This window comes from Pongo pygmaeus, chromosome 1 (assembly GCF_028885625.2).
Source record: "Pongo pygmaeus isolate AG05252 chromosome 1, NHGRI_mPonPyg2-v2.0_pri, whole genome shotgun sequence".
Taxonomy (NCBI): domain Eukaryota; kingdom Metazoa; phylum Chordata; class Mammalia; order Primates; family Hominidae; genus Pongo; species Pongo pygmaeus.
This window is the reverse complement of record NC_072373.2, coordinates 21,589,905-21,612,831: the sequence shown is the minus strand read 5'-3', so window position 1 is coordinate 21,612,831 and position 22,927 is coordinate 21,589,905. Positions and strand designations below refer to the sequence as shown.

The following is a 22,927-nucleotide window of genomic DNA, read 5'->3' as shown; positions in this document are numbered from 1 at the left end:
GGGACCGCAGCCAGAGGCCCAGGAGTGGGGCACAGTCCCTGACAGCTCCTGGACCACTCAACATGGGGTGAGAGGCCCACAAAGCCCCGTCATCTTCACACACAAGGCTGCAAGGACTGGTCTGGGGGCCTGGGCACCCCTCAGGGTCACTCCAAAAGCGCCCTGACTCCAGTCTCTGTGTACCTGGGAACCTCAGTGCTCCTCTTGGGCTCTGCTCTCTCCTAGGCTCGAAACTGCCAGGGCACCCGGGCCCCTCCTCCTAGGATCCCTGCCCCCGGGCAGCCCCTGCCTCACCTCTCCCTTCAGGGCCATCCCTGGGAGGGGTTTGCCCAGCAGCCCCTGGACAGAAGGAGTGGGCCTACTGTCTTCTTTCATTCATGTGGCATTTGAGCATGCATTGAGCCACGTGCGTTGGCCAGTGTGGAAAAGGAGCTGAGAGGCCAAGTCAGGATGGGGTCTCCGGGCCCCCACCATGCCAGCAGGGTTCCAGCCTCCTCCCAACCCCATGGTTGCAGATTGGTGGGGGCCTCGAGGAACCAGCATTTCCCAGCTCCCCAGTTCAAGTCACACACTTCGCAGAGATCAGTCCTGCTTCCTCTGGGAGGGCAGTGAGGACTTCTGGGAATAGCCTGGCCCACCCCCACCCCAGGCCGCAAGGGCCCAGATGCCCCCATAAAACCTTCACGACCTCCATGTGGGCCTGGGTTTCGTATGTTTGTCCCCGATATGTAGGCCTTGTTATTTGGCACTGAGGACCCCCCTGGGGCCCCATAAATGTCACTGGCCGCAGACATTCGGTGCCTATTTCCACCATTCAGAGCTGACCACCCTGCCCAGGCCTTCCCTGTGGGCCAGGTCGGGGGACAGCTTGTTGCTCCTTCCCACTTGCTGTGTGATGCCAGGAGCTCTAGGCCTCTCTGGGCCTTCAGGTGGGCCCTGTGGGAAAAGCTCTGCTCCCAGCTGGCCAGGCCCAAGCTGAATGCCCCTGAAGGGACCCACGCCCACGTTGGAGGCAGGAGACTCGAGCGTTGGAAGTACAGGATCCAAATGCCTGAGGGTCTCCAGCTGCCCATAAAGGAGTCACAGTGACACCTTCTGGCTCCATGCCCGCTTCCCTGGGGAAGGGCCCTGTGCCAGCATGGTGGGCACTGCCTGCCTGCCCTGGCCAAGCTGCACAGGGGACCCACGTCCAGGGAAGCTGACCACGCCATGGACAGAGGGTCAGGGCCCAACCCAGCACTGCCCCCGGAGGCTCCCAGGGGACTGAAGCTGGAGGAGCCTGGTCTCCATTGCTAGCCACAGAAGAGTCCACACCTCCAGCTCCCGCATTAACCGAGGCTGAGCAGACGGAAGGGAGGGGAGCTGCCAACTCCCAGTGCTAGAACTCCAAGTCCTGCCCGGGCATGGGCTGCCAAGCCTCCCACTGCAGTGGATCCCTTAGGAGGCACTCAGCTCAGCAGCTTACTGGGTTTCCTGTCCCTGTGGCCTGGCCCTGTCACCATTCTTCAGCCCCAAGGTCCTCCTGGCAACTCAGGTCCCTCACACTGGCTCCACACAGTGCCTCCCTGCCTTCCTGGCCTCTGCTCACCCTGCCCGCCACCCTCTTTCTCCTCCCTCCTCCTACTTCCTCCCTCTCCCTCCTCCCTCCTCCTCCCACCCTCCCCCTCCTCCCTCCTCCCTCCTCCTACTCCATCCTCCTACTCCCTCCTCCCTCCCTCCTCCTCCCTCCTCCTCCCACCCTCCCCCTCCTCCCTCCTCCCTCCTACTCCATCCTCCTACTCCCTCCTCCCTCCCTCCTCCTCCCTCCTCCTCCCACCCTCCCCCTCCTCCCTCCTCCCTCCTACTCCATCCTCCTACTCCCTCCTCCCTCCTTCCTCCTCCCTCCTCCTCCCACCCTCCCCCTCCTCCCTCCTCCCTCCTCCTACTCCATCCTCCTACTCCCTCCTCCCTCCCTCCTCCTCCCTCCTCCTCCCATCCTCTCCCTATTCCCTCCTCCTACTCCCTCTTCCTTCCTCCTGTCTCCTCCTACTCCATCCTCCTACTCCCTCCTCCCTCCATCCTCCTACTCCCTCCTCCTCCCCCCACCCTCCCCATACTCCCTCCTCCTCCCTCCTCCTCCGACCCTCCTCCTCCCTCCTCCTGCTCCATCCTTCTACTCCCTCCTCCTCCCTCCCTCCTCCTACTCCCTCCTCATCCCTTCTCCCTCCCTCCTTCTACTCCCTTCTCCCTCCTCCTACTCCCTCCTCCCTTCCTGCTCCTCCCTCTCCCTTCCTTCTTACTCCTCCCTTTCTCTCCCTCCCTCCCACTCTCCTTCCTCCTCCTTTCCTGTTCCTGCCTCTCCCTCCCTCCTCCTCTCTCCTTTTTCCTCCTCCCTCTTCCTCTTCCCTCCCTCTTCCTCATCCTCCTTCCTTGTTACTCCTCCCTCCTCCTCCCTTTCCCTTGTGCTTCTCCCTTGCCTCCCTCCCTCCTCCTACTTTCCTCCCTCTCCTCTCCCACTCTCTCCCTCCCTCCTAGAGGCTGCTGTCTTCTGCTGCTGTCCTGAGCAGCACAAGACATAACCAGGCCCATGCCCATTTGTCTTTTCACAATGGCAGGCTCTTACTGATGCTATTTCAATTATAAAAGCCACGAGCTGCAAGGAGTTCCCAGGGAGGCAGTCCTCCTTAGTACTTCCCGTTCACCGGGTTGTCAGGGCCGGCACCCAGGCTCAAGCCACCGCACAGGGCAGTAGTTACTGCATACCTCGCATCAAAGCACACTTAAGCCATGTGTAATGGTATAGACTAAGCATTCCACAACCAAGTGACACCTAACAGCAAGAGAAAAGGGATAGGAAAAGGGGTCAACAATCTGGGCCAAGGAGAGCCACATGGACAAGGAGCATCCTGGCCTGACCCTAACGGGTGTCAGCACCTTGCAAAGAAAAGGCCTTGATATGGGCAGAGATTTGGTCTGCGGATGCTGAGTCTGACCATGAGTGACAGCAGGATGGCATCTGTTACGACGGCCGCCTCGAGCTGGTGAAGCCCTGCTCTTTTTATAGCCACAGAGTCCTTGGAGAGGATGGATGGTAAACAGTGTCCCTGGCTACGCCCTTATCTGGTGGGGGACAGCCTCTGGATTAGGCGAACGTCTGGTCCCTGCTGGCCTGATGCCCTCTCAAGTGCAGGAGGGAGTCTTTTCCTAAGAGGGAGTGACTATATGAAGAGCGCTCTGCACACCTGTGCAGCTTGTCCCATGCCCCACCCATGCCCGAGCAAACCATGCCAGCCTCCACACCCGCATGCCAGGCCCGTCTTAGTGACCCTGGCACCTGGACTCCCAGCCAGGCCGAGAGAAGCCCACTCCTCCCAGCCCCTCGCGAAGGGGCTGCCTCACCCACAGCCCACAGCCACCTCACCAAGGGTGGCCCACAGCCGCCTCACCAAGGGTGACACCCTGCAGGTCCCTAGCCTCCTTCTAGATGTGGCTAACACCTGTTCTGCCATCTTGGGGGCCACTGGCTCAGAGTTACAGGGACATCAAGGCTGCGCTGGCTGTGTGGGGGTCCCTGCCACTCTGAGTAGACAGGGATTTAATGTGTGGGCCAAGTGCTTAGAAAGTCCCCAAGGGGCTGGGCACAATGGCTCATGCCTGTAATCCCAGCATTTTGGGATGCTGAGGCAGGAGGATTGCTTGAGCCCAGGAGTTCGCGAACAGCTTGGACAACATAGTGAGACCCCCGTCTCTACAGAAAATCAAAAATTAACTAGGTGCGGTGGCACATGCCTGTGGTCCCATCTACTTGGTAGGCTGAAGTGGGAGGATTGCTTGAGCCCAGGAGTTTGAGGCCGCAGGGAGCTGTGATTACATCACAGCACTCCAGCCTGGGCGACAGAATGAGGCCCTGTCTCTAAAAAATTAAATAAATAAAATAACAGGATCTACAACCATGCCATGGGCCCCTACACTTAAAGAATAAACTGTGTTCTAACTGTGCTACAAGGGTTTTCTTTTTCTCCAGCAGCTAAACAAGCACTGGCCTCCAGCTAAGCAACGTCAAGACAACTGCAGCTTACCCAGCTCACAGAGGCTGACTCTCCGACCCCCTGCTCCACCAGTCATGACGACAGCATTCACTGGACAAGACACTGACTTCAGGAGCTTTCTCCTGGTGAGAGACCACGACCGTGGCTGGTCCTGGCCAGTTTACAGAGGCTGTATAGTTGAGCACCTTTGAGTCCTGGAAAGACCTAATTGGAATACATCTACATGTGAAGCCTCTACCCCAAGGTAAGCATGCATCACATGTCACATGCATGTGTGTTCCATGAACATGTGTGAGGGCCACCCTCATGGATCTCCATAGCCCTCCTGTAGCCTGTGGAATATGTGTGTTTGGCCCCTGGACTGCACACACTTCTCCATTCTCTGCCTCCTCCCAACCAGCTTCTCCTCATGGTCTGTGCTGCCCCTGCACGGCTCCCCAGAAGCTGCTCTGGCCACACGCAGGCTGGCCAATGACCTCCAAGGCCCAGTCCACCTGCCGAGTTCTTCCTTCATCATGCTCACCATCAGTCCCCTTGTCCACAGCCTCTTCCCCCATTAGAATGACTTTCAGAAAACCAAAACTAAACAGTATTGATTGGTGTCATGTATTTGTAAAAATCAAGCAAAATATAAATGCACCATGAGAGTAAAACACAACCCCAGATTCCTTCCCTGAGAAGTAAACTGTGCTAATCCTATGTGAAATTTAATCCAGGCCTCCCTCGTGCATTCTATAGGATCCTGGGGTTAACATACAGGCCAAGAGAATTACAGTTTGTTTAATTCTAGGGCTACCTTAAATGAATAGTGTTGACTGGAAATATGTTCTTTAAATTATGGGAAGGAAGGAATGAGAAAGAAAGAAAGAGGAAAAAAGAAAAAAGAAAGGAAGAAGGGAGGGGGGAAAGAAGAGAGAGGAAGAAATAAAAGAAGGAAAAGAAAAAAGAGGTGGGGGAAGGAGTGAAGGAGAAAAAGAAAATATGAAAGGAAAAATGAAAAAAAGAAGGAAGGGAGGGGAGGAAAAAGAAAACAAAGAAAAAAGAGAAAGAAGAAAGAAGGGAGAGAGGAGGGAGCGAGGAGGGGAGGGAGAAGGGAAGAAGGAAGGGAGGAGGGGAGGAAGGAGGGAAGGAGGGGAGGGAGGAGGGAAGGAAGGAGGGAAGGAGGCAAGGAAAGAGGGAAGGAAGGAGGGAGGGAAGGAAGGAAGGAGGGGAGGAAGGATGGGAGGGAGGAAGGAAGGAGGGGAGGAGGGAAAGAAGGAGGGGAGGAGGGAAAGAAGGAGGGGAGGAAGGAGGGAAGGAAGGAAGGGAGGGAGTAGGGGAGGGAGTAGGGGAGGAAAGAGGGAAGGAAGGAGGGGAGGAGGGGAGGGAGGAAGGAGGGGAGGAAGGAAGGGAGGAAGGAGGGGAGGAGGGAAGGAAGGAGGGGAGGAGGGAAGGAAGGAGGGGAGGAGGGAAGGAAGGAGGGGAGGAGGGAAGGAAGGAGGGGAGGAGGGAAGGAAGGAGGGGAGGAGGGAAGGAAGGAGGGGAGGAGGGAAGGAAGGAGGGGAGGAGGGAAGGAAGGAGGGAAGGAAGGAGGGGAGCAGGGAAGGAAGAAGGGGAGGAGGGAAAGAAGGAGGGAAGGAAGGAGGGAAGGAAGGAGGGGAGGAGGGAAGGAAGGAGGGGAGGAAAGGGGAGAAAGGAAGGAAGGGAGGAGGGGAGGGAGGAGGCAGGAGGGGAGGGAGGAGGCAGGAGGGGAAGGAGGAGGCAGGAGGGGAGGGAGGAGGGAAGGAGGGGAGGAAGGAGGGGAGGAAGGAGGGGAGGAAGGAAGGAAAGAGGGAAGGAAGGACGGGAGGAGGGAAAGAAGGAGGGGAGGAGGGAAGGAAGGAGGGGAGGAGGGAAAGAAGAAGGGGAGGAAGAAGGGGAGAAAGGAGGGAAGGAATGAAGGGAGGAGGGGAGGGAGGAGGGAGGAAGGAGGGAGGGAAGGCAGGCAGGTGAGGAGATTATCTGGAAGGATCACTGAGGGACCCTGAGATAAATCTTTAACATGTCAGATATGTGTTGTTAAACAATCCTTCTTCTGGCTGGGGGCGGTGGCTCATGCCTGTAATCCTAGCACTTTGGGAGGCCAAGGCGGGTGGATCACGAGGTCAGGAGTTCAAGGCCAGCCTGGCCAACACAGTGAAACTCCTTCTCTACTAAAAATATAAAAACTAGTCGGGCGTGGTGGTGGGTGCCTGTAATCTCAGCTACTCGGGAGGCTGGGGCAAGAGAATTGCTTCAACCGGGAAGGCAGAGGTTGCAGTGAGCCAAGATCACACCACTGCACTCCAGCCTGGGTGACAGAGCAAGACTCCGTCTTGGGGGGGAAGAAAAAAGCTTCTTCCATTAAAATAAATGGGAGGATAGAAGCCGAGAGAGGACCCTTTCAGCCCGTGCTGCAGGCAGCCCCAGCCCCAGGCGTCATTGTGGTGGGAGACTGTGACGCTGAGAGGTTTCTGCTCTGTTCCTCCAGGGTTCAGTCCTCGGAGGATGGTAAGTGGGCTCCCCTCAGCCCAGCCTCCTCCCTAGATGTCTCCATGTTGAGGTCTTTATTTTTATCTTAACACAAGGACCTGCTTTGTTTTGTTTTGTTTTGCACAGAGACTCACACAGGCTGGCTGTCAGGCCATGGCTATCCCTGCTTCTCTGCCTCCCTGCCCTGGCTGCAGGGCCAGCCCTGCTGCAGCTGCCGCCCGATTCCCTTCCTCACCACCCAGGGGAGCTGCTCCTTGGGACCTCCAGAATTCCTCTCCTTGGTTTGTACCCTTGTTTTGTGAAGCACACCCTCAAATCGTTGACTGGAAAAGATGTGAGGGTGGTGAACTTTTCTAGAATTTACCTGCCTGAAAATGTCTTTATTCTAGTTTTTTAAAAGCAAGCTTGGCTAGGCGTGGACATCTAGGTTGCAAATGACCCTCCCTACGAGTTTGCAAGGGGCCGCTGCATTTCAGCCCAGCATCCCTGCTGCAGGCCTGATACTCCGGGCATGATGTGCACATCAGTTAGGAATGACTTGGGTGGTAGATGACAGAAAACAGCCAACTCTAGCTTAAACAAACACACTTTCATTTGTTTTAAATCACACACACAACAAAAGCTAGGATTTGGCCTGGCGTGATGGCTCATGCCTGTAATCCCAGCACTTTGGAAGGTTGAGATGGGAGGATCACTTGAGCCCAGGTGTTTGAGATCAACCTGGGTAACATGGTACGACCCAGTCTCTACCAAAAATACAAAAATAAGCTGGGCATGGTGGCACCTGCTGTCTTTATAAAACTCATATAAAGCTGGCGCCTGTGGTCCCAGCTACTCGGGAGGCTGAGGTGGGAGAATAGCTTGAACCTAGGAGGTTGAGGCTGCAGTGAGCCAAGCTCTCACCACTGCACTCCAGCCCGGGTGACAGAGCCAGACCCTGTCTCAAAAAACAAAACAAAAAACAAAACAAAACTAGGGTTCATGCGAGAGTACCATGAGATCACTGGAGCCTTTTCTATTTTTGCTCTGTCATCCTTAATGGGTCACTTCCTTACTCATGATCTCAAGATGGTTGCAGTGACTCCACCATCACATCCTGTGTCCTATGCAGGAAATGGGTGCAAGGGAAAAGATGTGCTGAGCAAAACGGGCATGCTTTCAGCAAAGCTTTGCCTGCTTGCTGGAGAAGAGACCTTCTCGCTGTAGGAATTTATCATGACATCTCATTGTCCAAAAGGGTGTCAAGTGCCCACCATAGATTCTCCTACAGCCAAGGAAAAGCTGACCTATTTTTTTCTCACTAGATTTCTTGGGCTTTATATTTCCAATTTTTATTGAAAATAATTACTTCACTGGCCATATTTTTGTTTTCAGTAGTTTACTTTTTTGTTTTATTGTTCCTTTTTCATAGATCATTTTCTTTTTCTTTTCTTTTTTTTTTTTAGACAGATTTCACTCATGTTGCCCAAGCTGGAGTGCAATGGCATGATGTCGGCTCACCACAACCTCTGCCTCCCAGGTTCAAGTGATTCTCCTACCTCAGCCTCCCAAGTAGCTGCGATTACAGGCATGCACCACCATGCCTGACTAATTTTGTATTTGTAGTAGAGACAGGGTTTCTACATGTTGGTCAGCCTGGTCGTGAACTCCCAACCTCAGGTGATCCACCCGCCTCGGCCTCCCAAAGTGCTGGGATTACAGGCGTGAGCCACTGCGCCCAGATGATTTTCTTTCTTTTCTCCTTCCTTCCTTCCTTCTTTCCTTCCTTCCTTTTCTTTTCTTCCCTTTTTTGAGACAGAGTAGTGGCATGATCTTGGCTCACTGCAACCTCAACCTCCTGGGTTCAAACGATTCTTCCACCTCAGCCTCCCAAGTGGCTGGGACTAGCAGCGCCCACCACCTGTAATTTTTAAAAATTTTTGTGCAGAGAAAGGGTCTTGCTATGTTGCCCAGGCTGGTCTTGAACTCCTGGACTCAAGCGATCCTCTGGCCTCGGTCTCCCAAAGTGCTGTGATTACAGGTGTGAGCCACTGCCCTAGATGGTATTTTTTTTCCCCAGGTCTTCCTAATGATACTTATTAGAGTTTATTTGAAACTCTTGTCTGTGCCCTGGATTATTTCTGTTTCTTTCAGCATCATTTTTTGGTCTGTCTCCCTGGAGCACTCACATTGATTCTGTGGATACATAAATCAGACCACATCTCACTTCTGCCTCAAACCCCTGACATCCAGAAAGCAAGGAAGTCCTCAGACACTCAAAGAATCACAATGGCATTGCATTGAAACACACTGAATTTGAAAGGAAGGACCCATGCATCTTTAGCAATACTAAAAAACAAACACAAATAAGGGCAGGGGAGTTTTCCTTCCTGAATGATGACATCTCATCAGTGTAGCAGGGGAAATGGAATGAGAAAGCTGGAAGTGCTGATGTCAGTCAGAACTGAAGCAGGAGCAACCGTGGGGCCCACGAGCATCGCCGTTCAAGGGCAGCTAACTCTTCACCTACCAAAGCAGGCAGTCCCCGAGGATGAGGCATGGCCTTGATTGGAGCCTGGATCTGGGAAAAACACAAAAAGCAAGAACAGCTCAAAGGAACACCACGGGAGGGAGGATAGGGCAGGACAGTGCAAACGCTGTGGGCCCCAGCCCATCCCGTCACGCTGTCACATGTGAAAGGAGAATGCCGATTCGCGTATGGTACCAGATGCCTCCAACTTCCTCTCTAAGGGGCCAAAAAGCAAAAAGACATGCATCTTGTTTTTAGAGACAGAAGAGAAGAGAGATCAAATGACTACAGCTCACCCTGGAACAACGTAGGGGTTAGGGGCACCAGCCCCCATGCAGTTGAAAATCCCCACATAAGTTTTGACTTCCCCGGAACTGAACTGCTAACAGCCTCCTGCTGACCGGAAGCCTTGAGGAGAATATGAACAGGTGATTAGCACACATTCTGCATTATCTGTGTCACATACTGTGTTCACACAATACAGCAAGCTAGAGTCTAGAAACGTTAGTGGGAAAATCCCAAGGAAGAGAAAACGTAGTTCCTCTTCCCTGCATGGAATGGATCTTCCTAAAGGCCTTTGTCCTCCTTGTCTTCATGCTGCAAGGCTGAGGAGGAGGAGGGAGGGGACTTGGCCTCACTGTCTCAGAGGTGGCAGAGGCAGGAGAAAATCCGCATGTAAGGGGCCCACACAGGGCAAATCCATGTTGTTCAAGGGCCAGCTGTAAATGTGAAGAGTTGGTGAATCCTGGTGCAGGATGCTGGGCACCATGGCAGACAGACCCTCAGGCATCCTGTGACCCCTGTACCCCAGGCTCCTGCCCTGACCTGCTTCCTGCCCAGCAGAGCAGAGCAGTGGTGCATCCCCCCCCCACCCCTGTTGGCAGCTCCACAGACTTTGAGGCCCCTCCTTCCAGCATACTCTCTCCATCACCCCCACCTTGGGAAGGGGAGGAAGCTGCCCCTCAGAGAGGCCCTTATGGCAGGTTGCTGAGGATGGCCTCGGGGGACAGCTCCCAAGGACCCAGGCCCTTCCTCTGACAGGGCATGGTGCCTGGAAGCAGAACCTGCCCCAGGCGAGCCTCAGATGAGACCCTGGCCCTGGCTGACACATCAAGAGACCCCGGGTCTGAGGCCCCAGTCTCCTGAAATGGGCGCTGATAAGCCTGTGTGGGTGAAAACCCGTGCACGTGCACTCATCTGCCACCCAGCCCTGGACAGACCCGGGCACCTGCGAGAGCCACTGCCCCCTTCCACAGCTTAGGACTTGCTGCAGAAGGCAGGGAGGACTGGCTGCAGAGCGAAGGCCACCCCTGGAGGCCTGGCCTGGGCCACGCCCCACCCCAGCCCCTTCCCCTGTCTCTCCCTTCCTCTCCTTCCTCCTCTTTTAACTCCCCTCCTCCATCCTCTCCTCTCTCTCCTCTCCCCTCCTCCTTTTCCCTCCCGCCCTGATGGGGAGGCCTCGGCCTCTGGCTGGTAAGCACAGCGGGAGCCCCCAGCTGTTGCCATGGATGTGGGCCCAACACAAACACAGGATGCTAGGCTCCCCTGCCAGCCCTGGACCCCCCACCTCCAGTCTGGCCCTGCGCAGGGTTGGGTGGGCAGATGAGGTCATTGCCATGGGAGCCCCCTCCGCAAGGCTGCAGGGGGAGTGTTTATTTGGTCTTGTTTCCCTGGCAATCTGCTGGACCCCTGCTCCACTCCGTCCACCATCCACGGGGGCGTTCCGGCAAAGCCGGCCAGCCAGGCCCTGCTGCCCTTGGTGCCTACACCAGCCCCTCCACCTGGCCTGGCCAGCCCCACAGCAGACCCCTGCCCAGAATCCCAGGCTATCAGGCAGGGGCTGCCTCCCAAGGGGTGGATGGGGAAACTAAGGTCCTAGAGCCTGGCAGAGGCAGGACCAGGCAGGGCCAGGACTCTGGTCCCCAGCCTAGGCCCTCTGCAGCCCGCAGAATTGGCCTGCTCTTTCCTGATCAGTCCCCTGGGCCTGGCTGACCCAAGGCCACCTCCAGGGAGGTGACAGCTCTGCCCAGGATCCGCTCCTCCTGGGCCAGCCAGCTGCTGTATGCATTGGGCAGTGGGCGGGGAGGGGCTTCTGAGGACCACAGAGGCTGCAGAGAGAGTGAGCCCAGTGGGGCTTAGAGGAGCAGGGGCTCTAGTGCACATCAGGGGCACTAAGAAGACAGGCAGCATGGTCCGGGGATGAGATGCAGGACAGGTCAAGGCCACCCCCTTGTGAACAGCCACCCCTGGCCCCAGGATGAGGCCCACCTACATGAAGAGGCCCCAGGAACAGAGTGTGCATGCAGAGAAGGTGAACCCCTGGGACCCCAGGCCCCAATGCAGGGGCTGTGGCCTGCGTAGCCAGGTGGGGCAGGGAGTGAGTCTGAGCCTCCCACACCTCCAGACTCCTGCACCCCGGGGCCTCCTAGGCCACCTCCTTCTACCCTGACAGCAGCTGCCTCAGGAGCTGGCCCCAGAGCACCTACAGTGTGCAGCCTGGGCCAGACCCTATGGAGGCAGTGAGGACATCATCCTGGGGTCCCTAACAGTTCCCAAGGTCCATGACACAGGAAGGGCAACACAGGACCCCACCACGGCCTGTCTGGGCTCTGGGGCGCCAGACTCACTCTTTGCACCCTCCCCTCCTCCTCCTCGTCCTTCCTCTTCCCTCCTCTCCTTCACCTCCTCCTCTACTCCTTCTCCCACCCTTCCCCCCGCTCCTCTCCACCTTCTCCCTCCGTCTCTGAAGTCAGCCTGGAAGGCCAGGCAGGATCCCACCCAAACCTTCCTGCTGCACACCCCAGGCCCTTCTGAGACATTACCTAACTGCGCCTTCTTACCTAATCCCCTAGCCATTCCCTGCCGCCGCCTGGAGGGGAGCCAGATGCCTGCTACCGCCCCAGCCACCCGGGCCCAACCAGCCTGGGCTCAAGCCTGGGCTTGCCTCTGGCCACCTGTGTGTCCTGGGCCTGTCTCCCACCTGTGAATGGCACCTGAGACCGCTCGGCTAAAGTAGCTCCACGCCTTGTGGGCCCTGCTTTTCTCACTCCCACAAGCCAAGTTGGGGATGCCCTGTCGTCTGGAAACTGCCCAGGAGCATCTGACCTGTGCTCGAGCAGGTGCGGAAGCACCTCGTGGATTCCAAGGTGTCTCCACCCACCTGGTGGATGTCGTTGGACAGGATGGGCCCAGGGCCAGTGGGAGCTTGTCAGCTGGAGGAGACCAGAGTGGGGGTAGGGGCCAGGCCTCAATCACCCAGGAAAGGCGAGGTAGGAGGCTAGAAAGGAGATGAGCTATGGCTCAGCACACACCTACAGCACTCAAGCACATGTGTGCATGCAGAGACAGACACATGACACAGACACATGGACATGTGCATGCACGTGCATGTACCCACATGGACACAAACACCTGGGTGCAGAGACACACATGCACCTGTGTGCAGAGACACACGACACAGACTCATGGACACATGTATGCACACATATGAATGTAGCTGCGTGAATCCAGCCACACATATGCACACATACATGCACTCACACATGTAGACAGATACATGGACCCAGCCATACATACATACATGGAGACACACACAGACACAGATGCATAGGCCTAGCCATATACATGTATGCATGCAGACACACAAAAGATACACATATGTATGCACATGCATGCAGACACCAATGCATGGAACCAGCCACACACATGCATGCAGACACACTCGAGACACACATGCACACACGGGCACAAATGCATGGAGTTAGCCACATATATGCATGCACACATGTGGACACATGCACAGACCCAGCCACATGTATGCATGGAGACACATGCACAACACACACACACATGCATGCTCACATGTGGACAACACAAACCCAGCCACACACATGCATGCTTGCATATAGATGCACAGACATGTGGACACATACAACACACATGCACACGTACACAATACCTGCAGACACAAATGCACTGACATGCAGACCCACACAAATCCAACCTCACACACACACGTGCAGATGCAGACCAGACACACAGAGCATCCATCATACACAGGGAACCCTAGCCCACACAACTGGACCCAGGACAAAGGGGGAGGGTTGGCTGTGCACAGTGGCCTGTCCAGCCAGTCCACCCACCAGCGACTTGTCTCCTCAGCAGCCTGGCCCCCGCCTGCCTGTCGCCTGCACCCGGATTGAATTCAGCTATGGTTTCACTGCTGTCACTCAGAAGAATGGTCTCATTCAGGCCACCTGCTCCCTGGCTGGACAGCTCACATCCCCCTCCCGCCTGGGCACAGAGGCCCAAGCCCCTGACCACCCTGCCCTCCAGAGGCCTGTCCCTCCAGGCAGAGCTATCTAGTGTGGCTTCACCAGGCAGTGGCCAGAGGCTGAGGGCCAGGGGCTGGCACCAGGAAGCCCCCACTGGCCTCTTAGTAGGAGCTGTGGCCATGGGTCTGGAAAGGAAGCCTGGACTGTTCCCATCAGGGAGATAATCCCACATTCCTCAGTGGGCAGCCCCTCCCTCCCCGGTGCTGTGGTGGGCGTGGACCTGGATGTCCGGAGGGCACAGACCAGACGCAAGGTGGCAGGAGAGGGGCAGGCAGGGTCTGGAAGGGCCAGTGAGGGGTTTCCTGCAGGGCATGTTGCAGCGGTGGGGGACCCACGATGTGGGCTCAGAAGGGTGATGGAGGTGAGAGGAAGGTGAGGACTGTGGGCTGGGAACTGGCTCCGAGTCAGGGAGATGAGGGGCTGTGCCCAGAAGACCCCAGATGCAGGGCAGGGGGATGATGAGGCCCTGCTGGGGACCCAGCACTACGGGAGTGAGAGGCCTCCTTCAGCAAGAGGCTGTGGGCAGGAGTGGGATAGAGCTAGGTTTCTGAGAAGACAGGGCTGGACAGGGCTTCCTGTGGCACCCCAGGCTCTCCAGCCTGGACATGGGAAGCACAGAGACCAGGGTCAGCTAGGGCCATACACGCAGCCTGGAGATGCCTGCCCAACAAAGGTGCCCAATGTGGCTGGGAGATGGGGCTTCTCCCTGGGGGTTCCTTCTTAGGTCCTCCTCCTCCCAACAGCCCTCCTCCCCAGGGCCCTCATCCTCCTCCCCAGGTCCTCCTCTTCCTCAGGGCTGTGCTCCTCAGATCCTCCTTCTCCCCAGGGTCCTCCTCCTCCCCAGGGTCCTCCTCCTCCCCAGGGCCCTCCTCCTCCCCAGGGCCCTCCTCCTCCCCAGGGCCCTCATCCTCCCCAGGGCCCTCTTCTTCCACAGGGTCCTCCTCCTCCCCAAGTCCTCTTCCCAAGGGCCCTTCTCCTCCCCAGGTCCTCCTCTTCCCCAGGGCCCTCCTCCTCCCCAGGGCCCTCCTCTTCCACAGGGTCCTCCTCCTCCCCAAGTCCTCTTCCCAAGGGCCCTTCTCCTCCCCAGGTCCTCCTCTTCCCCAGGCCCTCCTCCCCAGGGTCCTCCTCCTCTCCAGGGTCCTTGTCCTCCTCAGGGTGCTCCTTCTCTCCAGGGCCCTACTCCTCTCCAGGGTCTTCCTCCTCCCCAGGGTCCTCCTTCATGGATACCCCTTCTCCCCAAAACCTCCCCCTTCCTCCTCCTCCCTGGTCCCTCCTCCCAATTTCTCCTCCTTCCCAGGCACACCTCCCTGAGCCCACCTCCTCTCCAACCCTCTTTTTTGTCCTCCTCTTCACAGAGACCAACTTCTAGGCCTCCTCTTCAGGCCCTCCTCCTTGTCCCAGGCCTACAGAAGCCCCTGTGAAGGCAGCAGACTGAGATGAGGCTATAATTTAAAATACATTTATTTAGTGTTTCCATTTGTTTCTGGTTCTGTGACACAAAGCTGTTAAATAAATACATTCTCCACAGTCCCTCTGGGACGGGCCACACAGATGAGGTAGAGAAATCATTGCACGCACGGAGACTCGGAGCACAGACAGGGCCCCTCCCACCCCCCCCACATCTGGCCAGAAGCCACCTGGGGGTCCAGGTCCCTCATGGCAGGGCCCGGTGCAGAGAAGGTGGCTGGGATCCCCTGGCCAAGGAGCGGGCTGAACCCCTCCCAACAGCCCTTTCTCCTCTACTGCCCCTCGAAAGAGAAGCGCATGAAACAGGAGGCTCCGGCTGAGCGGCCTCTTCATCCAGCAAGACATTCGAATATATATTTGTATAGAAACCAACCAGCTAGCAGACATTTTTGGTCTGCCTTGTTTAAAAAAATACTTTTCTGAATATTTATGACATAGAGCTAAATGTGGTATTTGATTAAAAATAAAAACCCTCCTCTGACTTGACGCCCTTCATAGACCCAATAGTGACTGAGTGACAGTCTTGTCATGTCATGAGGGTGTGGCCAGCTATGCTGCTCAGCGTCCAGTGGATGCGGACACTGCAGAGGGCAGGGGCTACCACCCCCACCCCTTCTAGCCAGGCTTCACCAGACAAAGGACAAACCCAGCGTCTTGCACCCACACTGCAGTATGGGGATGCAGCTGCAGGCACGTGTCGGGGTGCTCTCTGAACCACAGGAGAATAAAGGTTCTTATGTACTATAACACAGGGACGGCAGAGACCCACAGCAACATAAATAGGTTTTCTTTTAAAAACACAGACACCCTGGCTTTCTGGAGACCCTTGGGGCTCTGAGACACCTATTCACTCAGTAGTTCCTGTATCCATACCAGCAACCCGCCCAGAACCCAGCCCACAGCCATCAGGACACCCACAAGATGGAGCCCAGGGCGAGAGGCTCTGGGAACCTAAGGCACCGCCATGCCACTGACAGCACAGCACGGCCAAGCTGACCATGCAAGTACACACACACACACACACACACACACACACACACACACACACACGCCAGCACGCATTTACACAACACACGCTTACACACATTGACCACACCAGCACACACGCACTCACAACATACGCACACGTATGCACACTGACCATGCCAGCACACACACTCTCACAATACACACACACACACACACACACTACACCCTCAAACCAAGCCAGGTCAGTGCAGGTCACCCTGTCCCCAGCACACACAACAGCAGGGCCATAAAGCACGGCGTTCCATGGCCAGATGTGAGCCCAAGACTGCCTCCACCAGCATCTGTCCCAATCTGTCCCCCAGTGACACAAAGCAAGCAGCTTCCTCATGACATGACATGAACCAATCAAAGGGCTGCCCTGCCCCCTCACCATGCCCACCGCTCCGCACCACCCCCAGCTCGAGAATCTGCACTGAGCGGCCTGGAGGCCAGGCCGTCTGCCCACAGGGTGCAGGGCAGGGGCCGCCGGCTGGCCCACCACATGGCAGTGGCTGGCTGGCATGGGGCTGGGGAAGCTGGCTTCCAGAAGCCCCAAGGGCTGTGACCAGACGCAGCTCACTGTATTTCCTTAACTACACACATCTATCTCGATTTAGTGGTTTCAAACAACTAAGCAGATCAGAGGCAGGGTTAGGAGGGAACATGTCAGGGACGGAAGGCGGGGCCCTCCCAGACTGGGGCTTGGCCAAGAGCGGGGAGCTGCAGCCGGGGAGGTGGCAGGGATGGAGAAAATAATAATTATTATATTAGTTAAATAATCATAATAATTTAAAAGTCACTGATATTTACTCCAAAGAGAAGTGCTCAACGTCAGAGGTTGGCAGTGTCCCCCAAGCCTGGGCACCTGCACGGCCAGGCCCTGGAAGTGCAGAACAGGCTGCATCCTCTTCTAGTGGTTTGAGTCTCTGAAGACAGTGCTGGTGTTGGGGCAGCCTGGGCCAGGCCAGTCCCCAATGGGTGGCCCACACGGAGGCCGCATGGTCACCAAGGTGCACCTGCCACCCATGCCTCAGAGGAGGTGGGGAGGGAAAGCCAATGGACTGGCATGGGGAGCCGCTTCCCAGGGACTGGTGTGTTAGGGATGGGAGAAAGCTCAGAAAGCATTGGTGCAATGCTCTCGGGTCAGAGGGAGGAAGCTGAGGCCCAGGGCACAAGCAGAGAGGTTGCATACGCCAGACCAGAGCCAACTCCCGCCTCTGGGTCCTGGAGAGGGGGAGACACAGGGCTTGAACAGCCAACCCAGAGGACCCCTGGCATCCTGCTCCAGCTGTACGCCCCAACGTGCTAGAAAAGCCCCTCAGTCCTTGCAGGTGTAGACCCCTCACACTGCATGCATGGCCCTCACCCTGCACAGCAGGGTTGGCCAGGCCCGAGGACTCGTCCCTTGCAGGTGTAGACCTTCTCACACCGTGCGCAATGCCTGCACTCTGAGCAGCAGGGCTGACTGGGCCCAGGGCCTCAGCCCTTGCAGGTGTACACTCCTCACACCGTGTGCAATGCCTGCGCCATGTGCAGCAGGGCTGGCTGGGCCCAGGGATTCAGCCTTGGCAGGTGTAGGCCCATTCATGCTCTGTGCAATGCCTGCACCCCATGCAGCTAGGACTGAGCCCAGGGACTCACTCCACGCTGCTAGGGCTGAGCCCAGGGACTCAGGCCATGCAGGTGTAGACCCATTCACACTGTGTGCAATGCCTGTACCCCACGCAGCTGGGCTGGTCGAGCCCAGGAACTCAGCCTGTGCAGGTGTAGACCCTTCACACCGTGTGCAATGCCTGCACCCTGTGCAGCAGAGCTGGCGGGGCCTGGGAACTCAGCCCTTGCAGGTGTAGACCTCCTCACGCTGCGTGCACTGCCTGCACTCCACATAGCAGCACCAACGCACCTGGCACTGGCAGGGCCTCGTCACCACACGGCTCTGTGTGTTATGGCCGCGGCCGCAGCAGATGCTCTCGCAGTTCTTCTCGCGGTGGCACCTACGGCCAGCGGTGCCCGGGGAGAAGCGGCCAGCCAGGCAGAAGCTAGGTGAGTCATCCAGGTGCACCAGCTCTGGAGTGCGGGGCAGCGGGTCGCTGCCGCCTGCCCCCGAGACCCGGCCCCGTGGTGGGGAGATGGCACCTGCCTCGCCGGCAGCTTCATTGGTGGTGCTGCCCACCTTGAGTGCCGTCTCATACTTGTGCTTCAGATGCTTGCCCACCTCATGGAAAGGCGCCAACTGCCGCCAGCAGGTCCGCACGGTGCATGAGCCTGACACGCCGTGGCACTTGCAGGTGGTCTCCACCCCAGCCTTGATCACCTGGCAGGAGGGTGCGGCAGGGAGGGCAGTGTGAGGGCTGTGCAGGTGGGCCCAGTGAGCAGACCCTGCCCCGACCCCCAGAGGGACCCCGCACCCCCACCCAGGCCCAGGCCTGCCGGCGGGCGTCACCACTACACATCTCACATCCAGCTCAGTCTGCCGGCTCGTAGGGCTGTCCTACCTCCTCCAGGTTGCTGACTGCCCAAGACAGAGGCTCCAGGGCCGGCACCTCAGCCCCCAGGGTGGCCACCCTTGCATCTCCACAAGGGGAGGCTCCTGCCTGATGTCCACCCTGCGTCAGAGGCTGCCCTCAGCAGGGTCTGGACCTTCTGCCCCCATGCCCATAATCCCAGTCCCGCCAGGACTTCACATCTGCTCTCAGCACACAGCTTGCTGGACAGGTGAGGACAAACGTGACCTCATCTAGTGGTGTATGTCTGAGCTGACCGCGACCTCCCTACCCCTAGTATCAGGAACCAGGTGCTACCGCACATGCAGACGCAACACCCAACCCACCGGTGCTGAGGGTCAGCCTCCTGGGGGGCCAGCGAAGGCACTGCAGGAGCAGGGAGGCCCACGCTGCAGGGGAGAGGGGCTCCTGGGGAAGAGAGAGCTCCTTATACCGCAGGAGAGCGTCCAGGCTGGCCCCAGAAGGGGGTGCACCCCTCACCCACAGCAGGGAGGGCCAGGCACCCACAATCCATACTGGGGGCTGCCACAGAAGCCTGGCTGGACCTGTCCCCTCCCAGGACTTAGGGCCCCACCTGCAAAGACAGGCCTGGTGGGGAGGTCCCTTCCCAGGTGGGACCCAAGCCAGGTGGCTCTGCTCCCACGCCAGCAGCCCCCAGGAGGGCCGGCTCAAGGAGGATTAAGAAATCCAGCCACCTCTGGCCCGGCAACCGAAGAGTCACATTTAATGATGCTTTGCAGAGAAACCCGGACCAATTTAATTAAAATGTCGCCGACCCAGGCTCTGTGGAGCTAATGGAGCACCTTCATGTTCCGACTTCTCATTAATCTCTTACAAAGCGGCAAAGAGGGGAAGGGGGGTCATACACAAAGGAAAAGAAAGGGCCTTGCTGGGGGCTTGAATCTGCCTTCGAAGGCTCTCCCCTGCCCAAGAAGGCGGAAGGAGGCACAAGAGGCCCAAACAGGGGAGGCTGATCCTTTAGTAAGTGGGTGATTGGGTACTCTGACTTCTCAATCAAGTGGGGCTCAGAGCAGGGCCGGCTCTATTTACCTTACCCCTCCCCAGGCTGGGGCTCTACATTCCCAGCCTGCCTGGCAAATGTGAAGATGAAGGCAGGAGGGAGAAATGCCCCTCAGCTTCCAACAGAGGTGTCAACCCTGGCCATCCCTGTTCAGGAACTGCAGAGATGCTGGGGGCTCTGTGCAGAGTGGGGTTACAGGTCCAGCCTGGACTCCCCCAGACATGTGGACCTGGGCACTGACAGGCTGCAGGTAGCACGAAGGATGACCAGAGAGCCAGGGTCACCCCGGGTCAGCCACCCCAACAGCCAGTGGCCCCTGGAAGGGCCCAGGAGAGAGCCCTTTTACCCCGAAGTCTTTAGGTCGGGATTCTGTCTCTCAGAACAGAGGCCTGGCCACGGAGAGGGCTGGTGGGGCAGAATGAGACTCCCCTGACTTGGATGAGTGGGTTCCATACCCTTAACCCTTCCCTGGGATCCCCTCCCCACCATGCCTCCCGCCTTGGTCTGTGGGGGGCACATCTTCCTCCCACCGGTCTTGGTGACAAGCCTGCCAGCTGGCTCACAGGTGGGGCCCACAGTGCCATGATACTGGTTAGACTGCCGAACCAAGGAGACCCTCCTGGTGGCCCCACAGGGACCGTCGGGGCCCCTCTGCAGGCATACATGAGGCACCCCTCTACAGAGAACCTGAGGTACCTCTCCATGGCTAGTGCCCCGTTTGGTGGGTAGGGAGCCTTATGGGCATGAGAGGCTCCAGGACCATGGCTGGCACTGCACAGCCTCCACCCTCCTGCAGAAGGCCACTCCACTGTGTGCCTGCCCGCCCTGCTGCAGCCCTGCCCCCAGCCCTGCACCCCACCACTACCCCCCGATGCTCTCTCTGGCCCTCCTTCCCACCCCGCCAGCCCCACCCCACTTGCCTTCACACCCACGAGGTTGTTGTGGAAGTCCACACGGGCTCGCAGATCCTTGCTTGACCGTCTGCCCAGGAATTCCTTGACGAACTTGCTGCTGTACTTGAGGTTGTCTCCGCAGCCCCCCCACTGCCAAGCCTCACGGTTCTCCAGGTCGGGTGCCTCATCACAGGTACAGCGCTCCATGCGGCCCGCGCTGCACGCCTTGGCCAGTGCGTGCGTCAGGCCAGCCGAGGAGATGGCATAGAGGAAGGCAGTCTCCTTGAAGCCTGGGGTTGGCAAGGGCCGGTCAGTGAGCCCAGGCTGCCCAGAGCTCCCCCTTCACTGTCCTGCGGCCAAACCACCCCAAGAGTATGAATCACATGTGGGGGCTCAGAGCATCTTTCCTGGTGCTGCGCTTGGGACAGGGTGTGGGTGTGCCCTGGGCACCAGAGGGTAGGAAACGCCCAGGTGTCCCAGGCGCAGGGCTGGCTGTGGGGAGAAACCAGAGCCCGCCATGGCCATGGCTCTGGCTCCGTGGTCACAGTCCCCATCAGGGTCTCGAACCTCCCAGCCTCACCATGGGGCCATTGGCAAGGCCTTCCCGGCCCTGGGCCTTGGGTCCCCAATTTTTAAACAAGCTCATGCAGTGCAGTGAAACATGGCTGCAGCCCCAGCTACTCCAGAAGCTGAAGTGAGAGGGCTGCTGAAATAGGCGGTGGAGAGCCCCTGGGAGGGGGCGGGAGGAGGCTGGGTGGGAGGGTGGCGGGAGGAGGCTGGGTGGGAGGGGGCGGGAGGAGGCTGGGTGGGAGGGGGCGGGAGGAGGCTGGGTGGGAGGGGGCGGGAGGAGGCTGGGTGGGAGGGGGCGGGAGGAGGCTGGGTGGGAGGGGGCGGGAGGAGGCTGGGTGGGAGGGGGCGGGAGGAGGCTGGGTGGGAGGGGGCGGGAGGAGGCTGGGTGGGAGGGTGGCTGAAATAAGGCAGCAGAGAAGCCCTCGTGAGTGTGGGAGGGGCAGGAAGAGAGTCTGCACAGGCATAGCCCACTGGGCACTGGGCCATCTGGCAGGAGCCAAGGGCTGTCGGGGCAGCCCCGGGTAGCCTGGGGCCCCGTCAAAGGCCAAGTCAGCACGCCCTGGCCACCAGCAACGACTGTGCCTGTGCCTAAAGCAAGGCAGGACAGGCAGCACTCAGGGAGGTCCAGGGGCTGCCCTTTCCAGGGCCTAGGCCCAGGAGCTCTGGGCAGGCTGGGCCCGGCGTCCCCAGGAGCGCAGCCTGAGAGGGGCCTCTTGGGATATGGACAAGGCCTGGGCTGCCACCTCTGTCAGGGGCCCTCCTGAGGGCCAGGCCGGCCACACTCACCTCGCTTGAGCAGGCTGGCCCGGTAGCGGCCCTCCAGCGTGCAGTTCCAGCGCTCAAAGCGGAACTGGAACTGGCACTCGAGCGCACTCATGCTCACGGCCTCCACCAGCGTCTCTGCCACACCCGGGTCCCGGCGGCACATGCGCCGCTGCTTCCGCTCCAGCTTCAGCCGGTCGCAGGCCTTGTAGTGCGCCTGGGTGGCCGCCTCTGGCTCCAGGGTCAGCGGGAGGACGGTCAGGGGCTCGCTGCCCGTCAGCCTGGGCACAGAGAGGCCAGCATGAGCCCGGCCCCAGGAAGCCCTGCTGGAGCCTGGCCAGGTGTCTCGGTGGCCAGGGTACAGGGGACAGGTGTGTCCATCCGGGGGTGAGGGGGCAGAAAGAATCCAAGATGAGCCAGGCAGGGGAGGGGGAGGCGAGAAGGGCCTTGGCCCCCTGCACACCCACGGCCCCCACTCCAGCGAGCATGGTCTCAGCAATCACAGGGCTGTCTCTGCTGCCGACTCGACCCCCACAGTTTCAGGGAGTCTAGCTGACTCTGGCTGCACTGGACAGATAAGACCCCCACAACACACACAACATACGCAAGAGGACAGCCCCGCCTAGGGCTGTGGGCAGGGAGGAGGCTCCGGAGCCTGAATCCCAAGCTATGCCTGATGGGCATCTGCCACATCCTCCACCCTCTTTGGCCCCAGCTGACCCACAGGACCCCGCCTGAGGTCCCCCTACCCTCTGCCATGACCTGCTGGGATGTCTACAGTCCTGTGTCCCCTTGCAGCTTCCCAGCACTCCTGCAGTCTACGCATATGTCCCCAGGTTCCAGCTGGGGTCTCCCCACCTCAGTGCCTGGGTGTGGCACTGGGAAGTGGCTCTTGGTTCTCTGACACTCTACCCCCCTCACCTCACCAAGTCTGGACATCCTCCTTTGCTAACCCATCCCCATAGGCTACCCCTGGGGGCCTCTGAGCTGATGCACACCACCCTCCATCTTTACACGAGGCCTTGCACCAGCCCCCAGCACCGAGGATGCATCCCCAACCTCAATTGCTCCAGGAACCCGGCTCCACCCCACTGGGTGCCCCCTCCCCACAGCCGGCTGCTGGCTCACCTACTGCTGCTGCTGGGCTCACTTCACAGGGCTTCCCTTACACCCTGCCCTGGCCCAGCCCCGCCCATATCGAGCCAAGAGCCCTCAACCCCAAACCCTGCCCCTGCCCCCATGTCACCTGTCTATCCTGGGACTGACCGAGCATGCTCTGCAGCTCTGTGTCAGACCTGCCAGCTCAGTGTCCCCACATGGGTGGACTGAATGTCAGGGGCC

At 58.4% G+C, this 22,927-nt stretch overlaps 1 protein-coding gene across 2 annotated transcripts in view; it reads right to left on the bottom strand.

The window, feature by feature from the left end:
- Positions 1 to 8,606: 8,606 nt before the first annotated feature.
- The window catches only part of WNT9A (Wnt family member 9A), a 36,275-nt gene continuing 21,954 nt past the window's right edge, over positions 8,607 to 22,927 (bottom strand). The window contains exons 2-5 of one of the 2 annotated variants that reach the window (XM_054467475.2): positions 21,611 to 21,867; positions 20,282 to 20,544; positions 17,740 to 18,150; positions 8,607 to 9,078 (exon numbers count right to left, since the gene is read on the bottom strand). In XM_054467475.2, coding sequence (XP_054323450.1) covers positions 8,956 to 9,078; positions 17,740 to 18,150; positions 20,282 to 20,544; positions 21,611 to 21,867 — 1,054 coding nt within the window. In that variant the 3' untranslated portion in view covers positions 8,607 to 8,955. Of the gene's footprint in view, positions 9,079 to 14,804; positions 18,151 to 20,281; positions 20,545 to 21,610; positions 21,868 to 22,927 lie in introns of those variants that run through there. The other variant, XM_054467484.2, reaches the window with a different exon arrangement.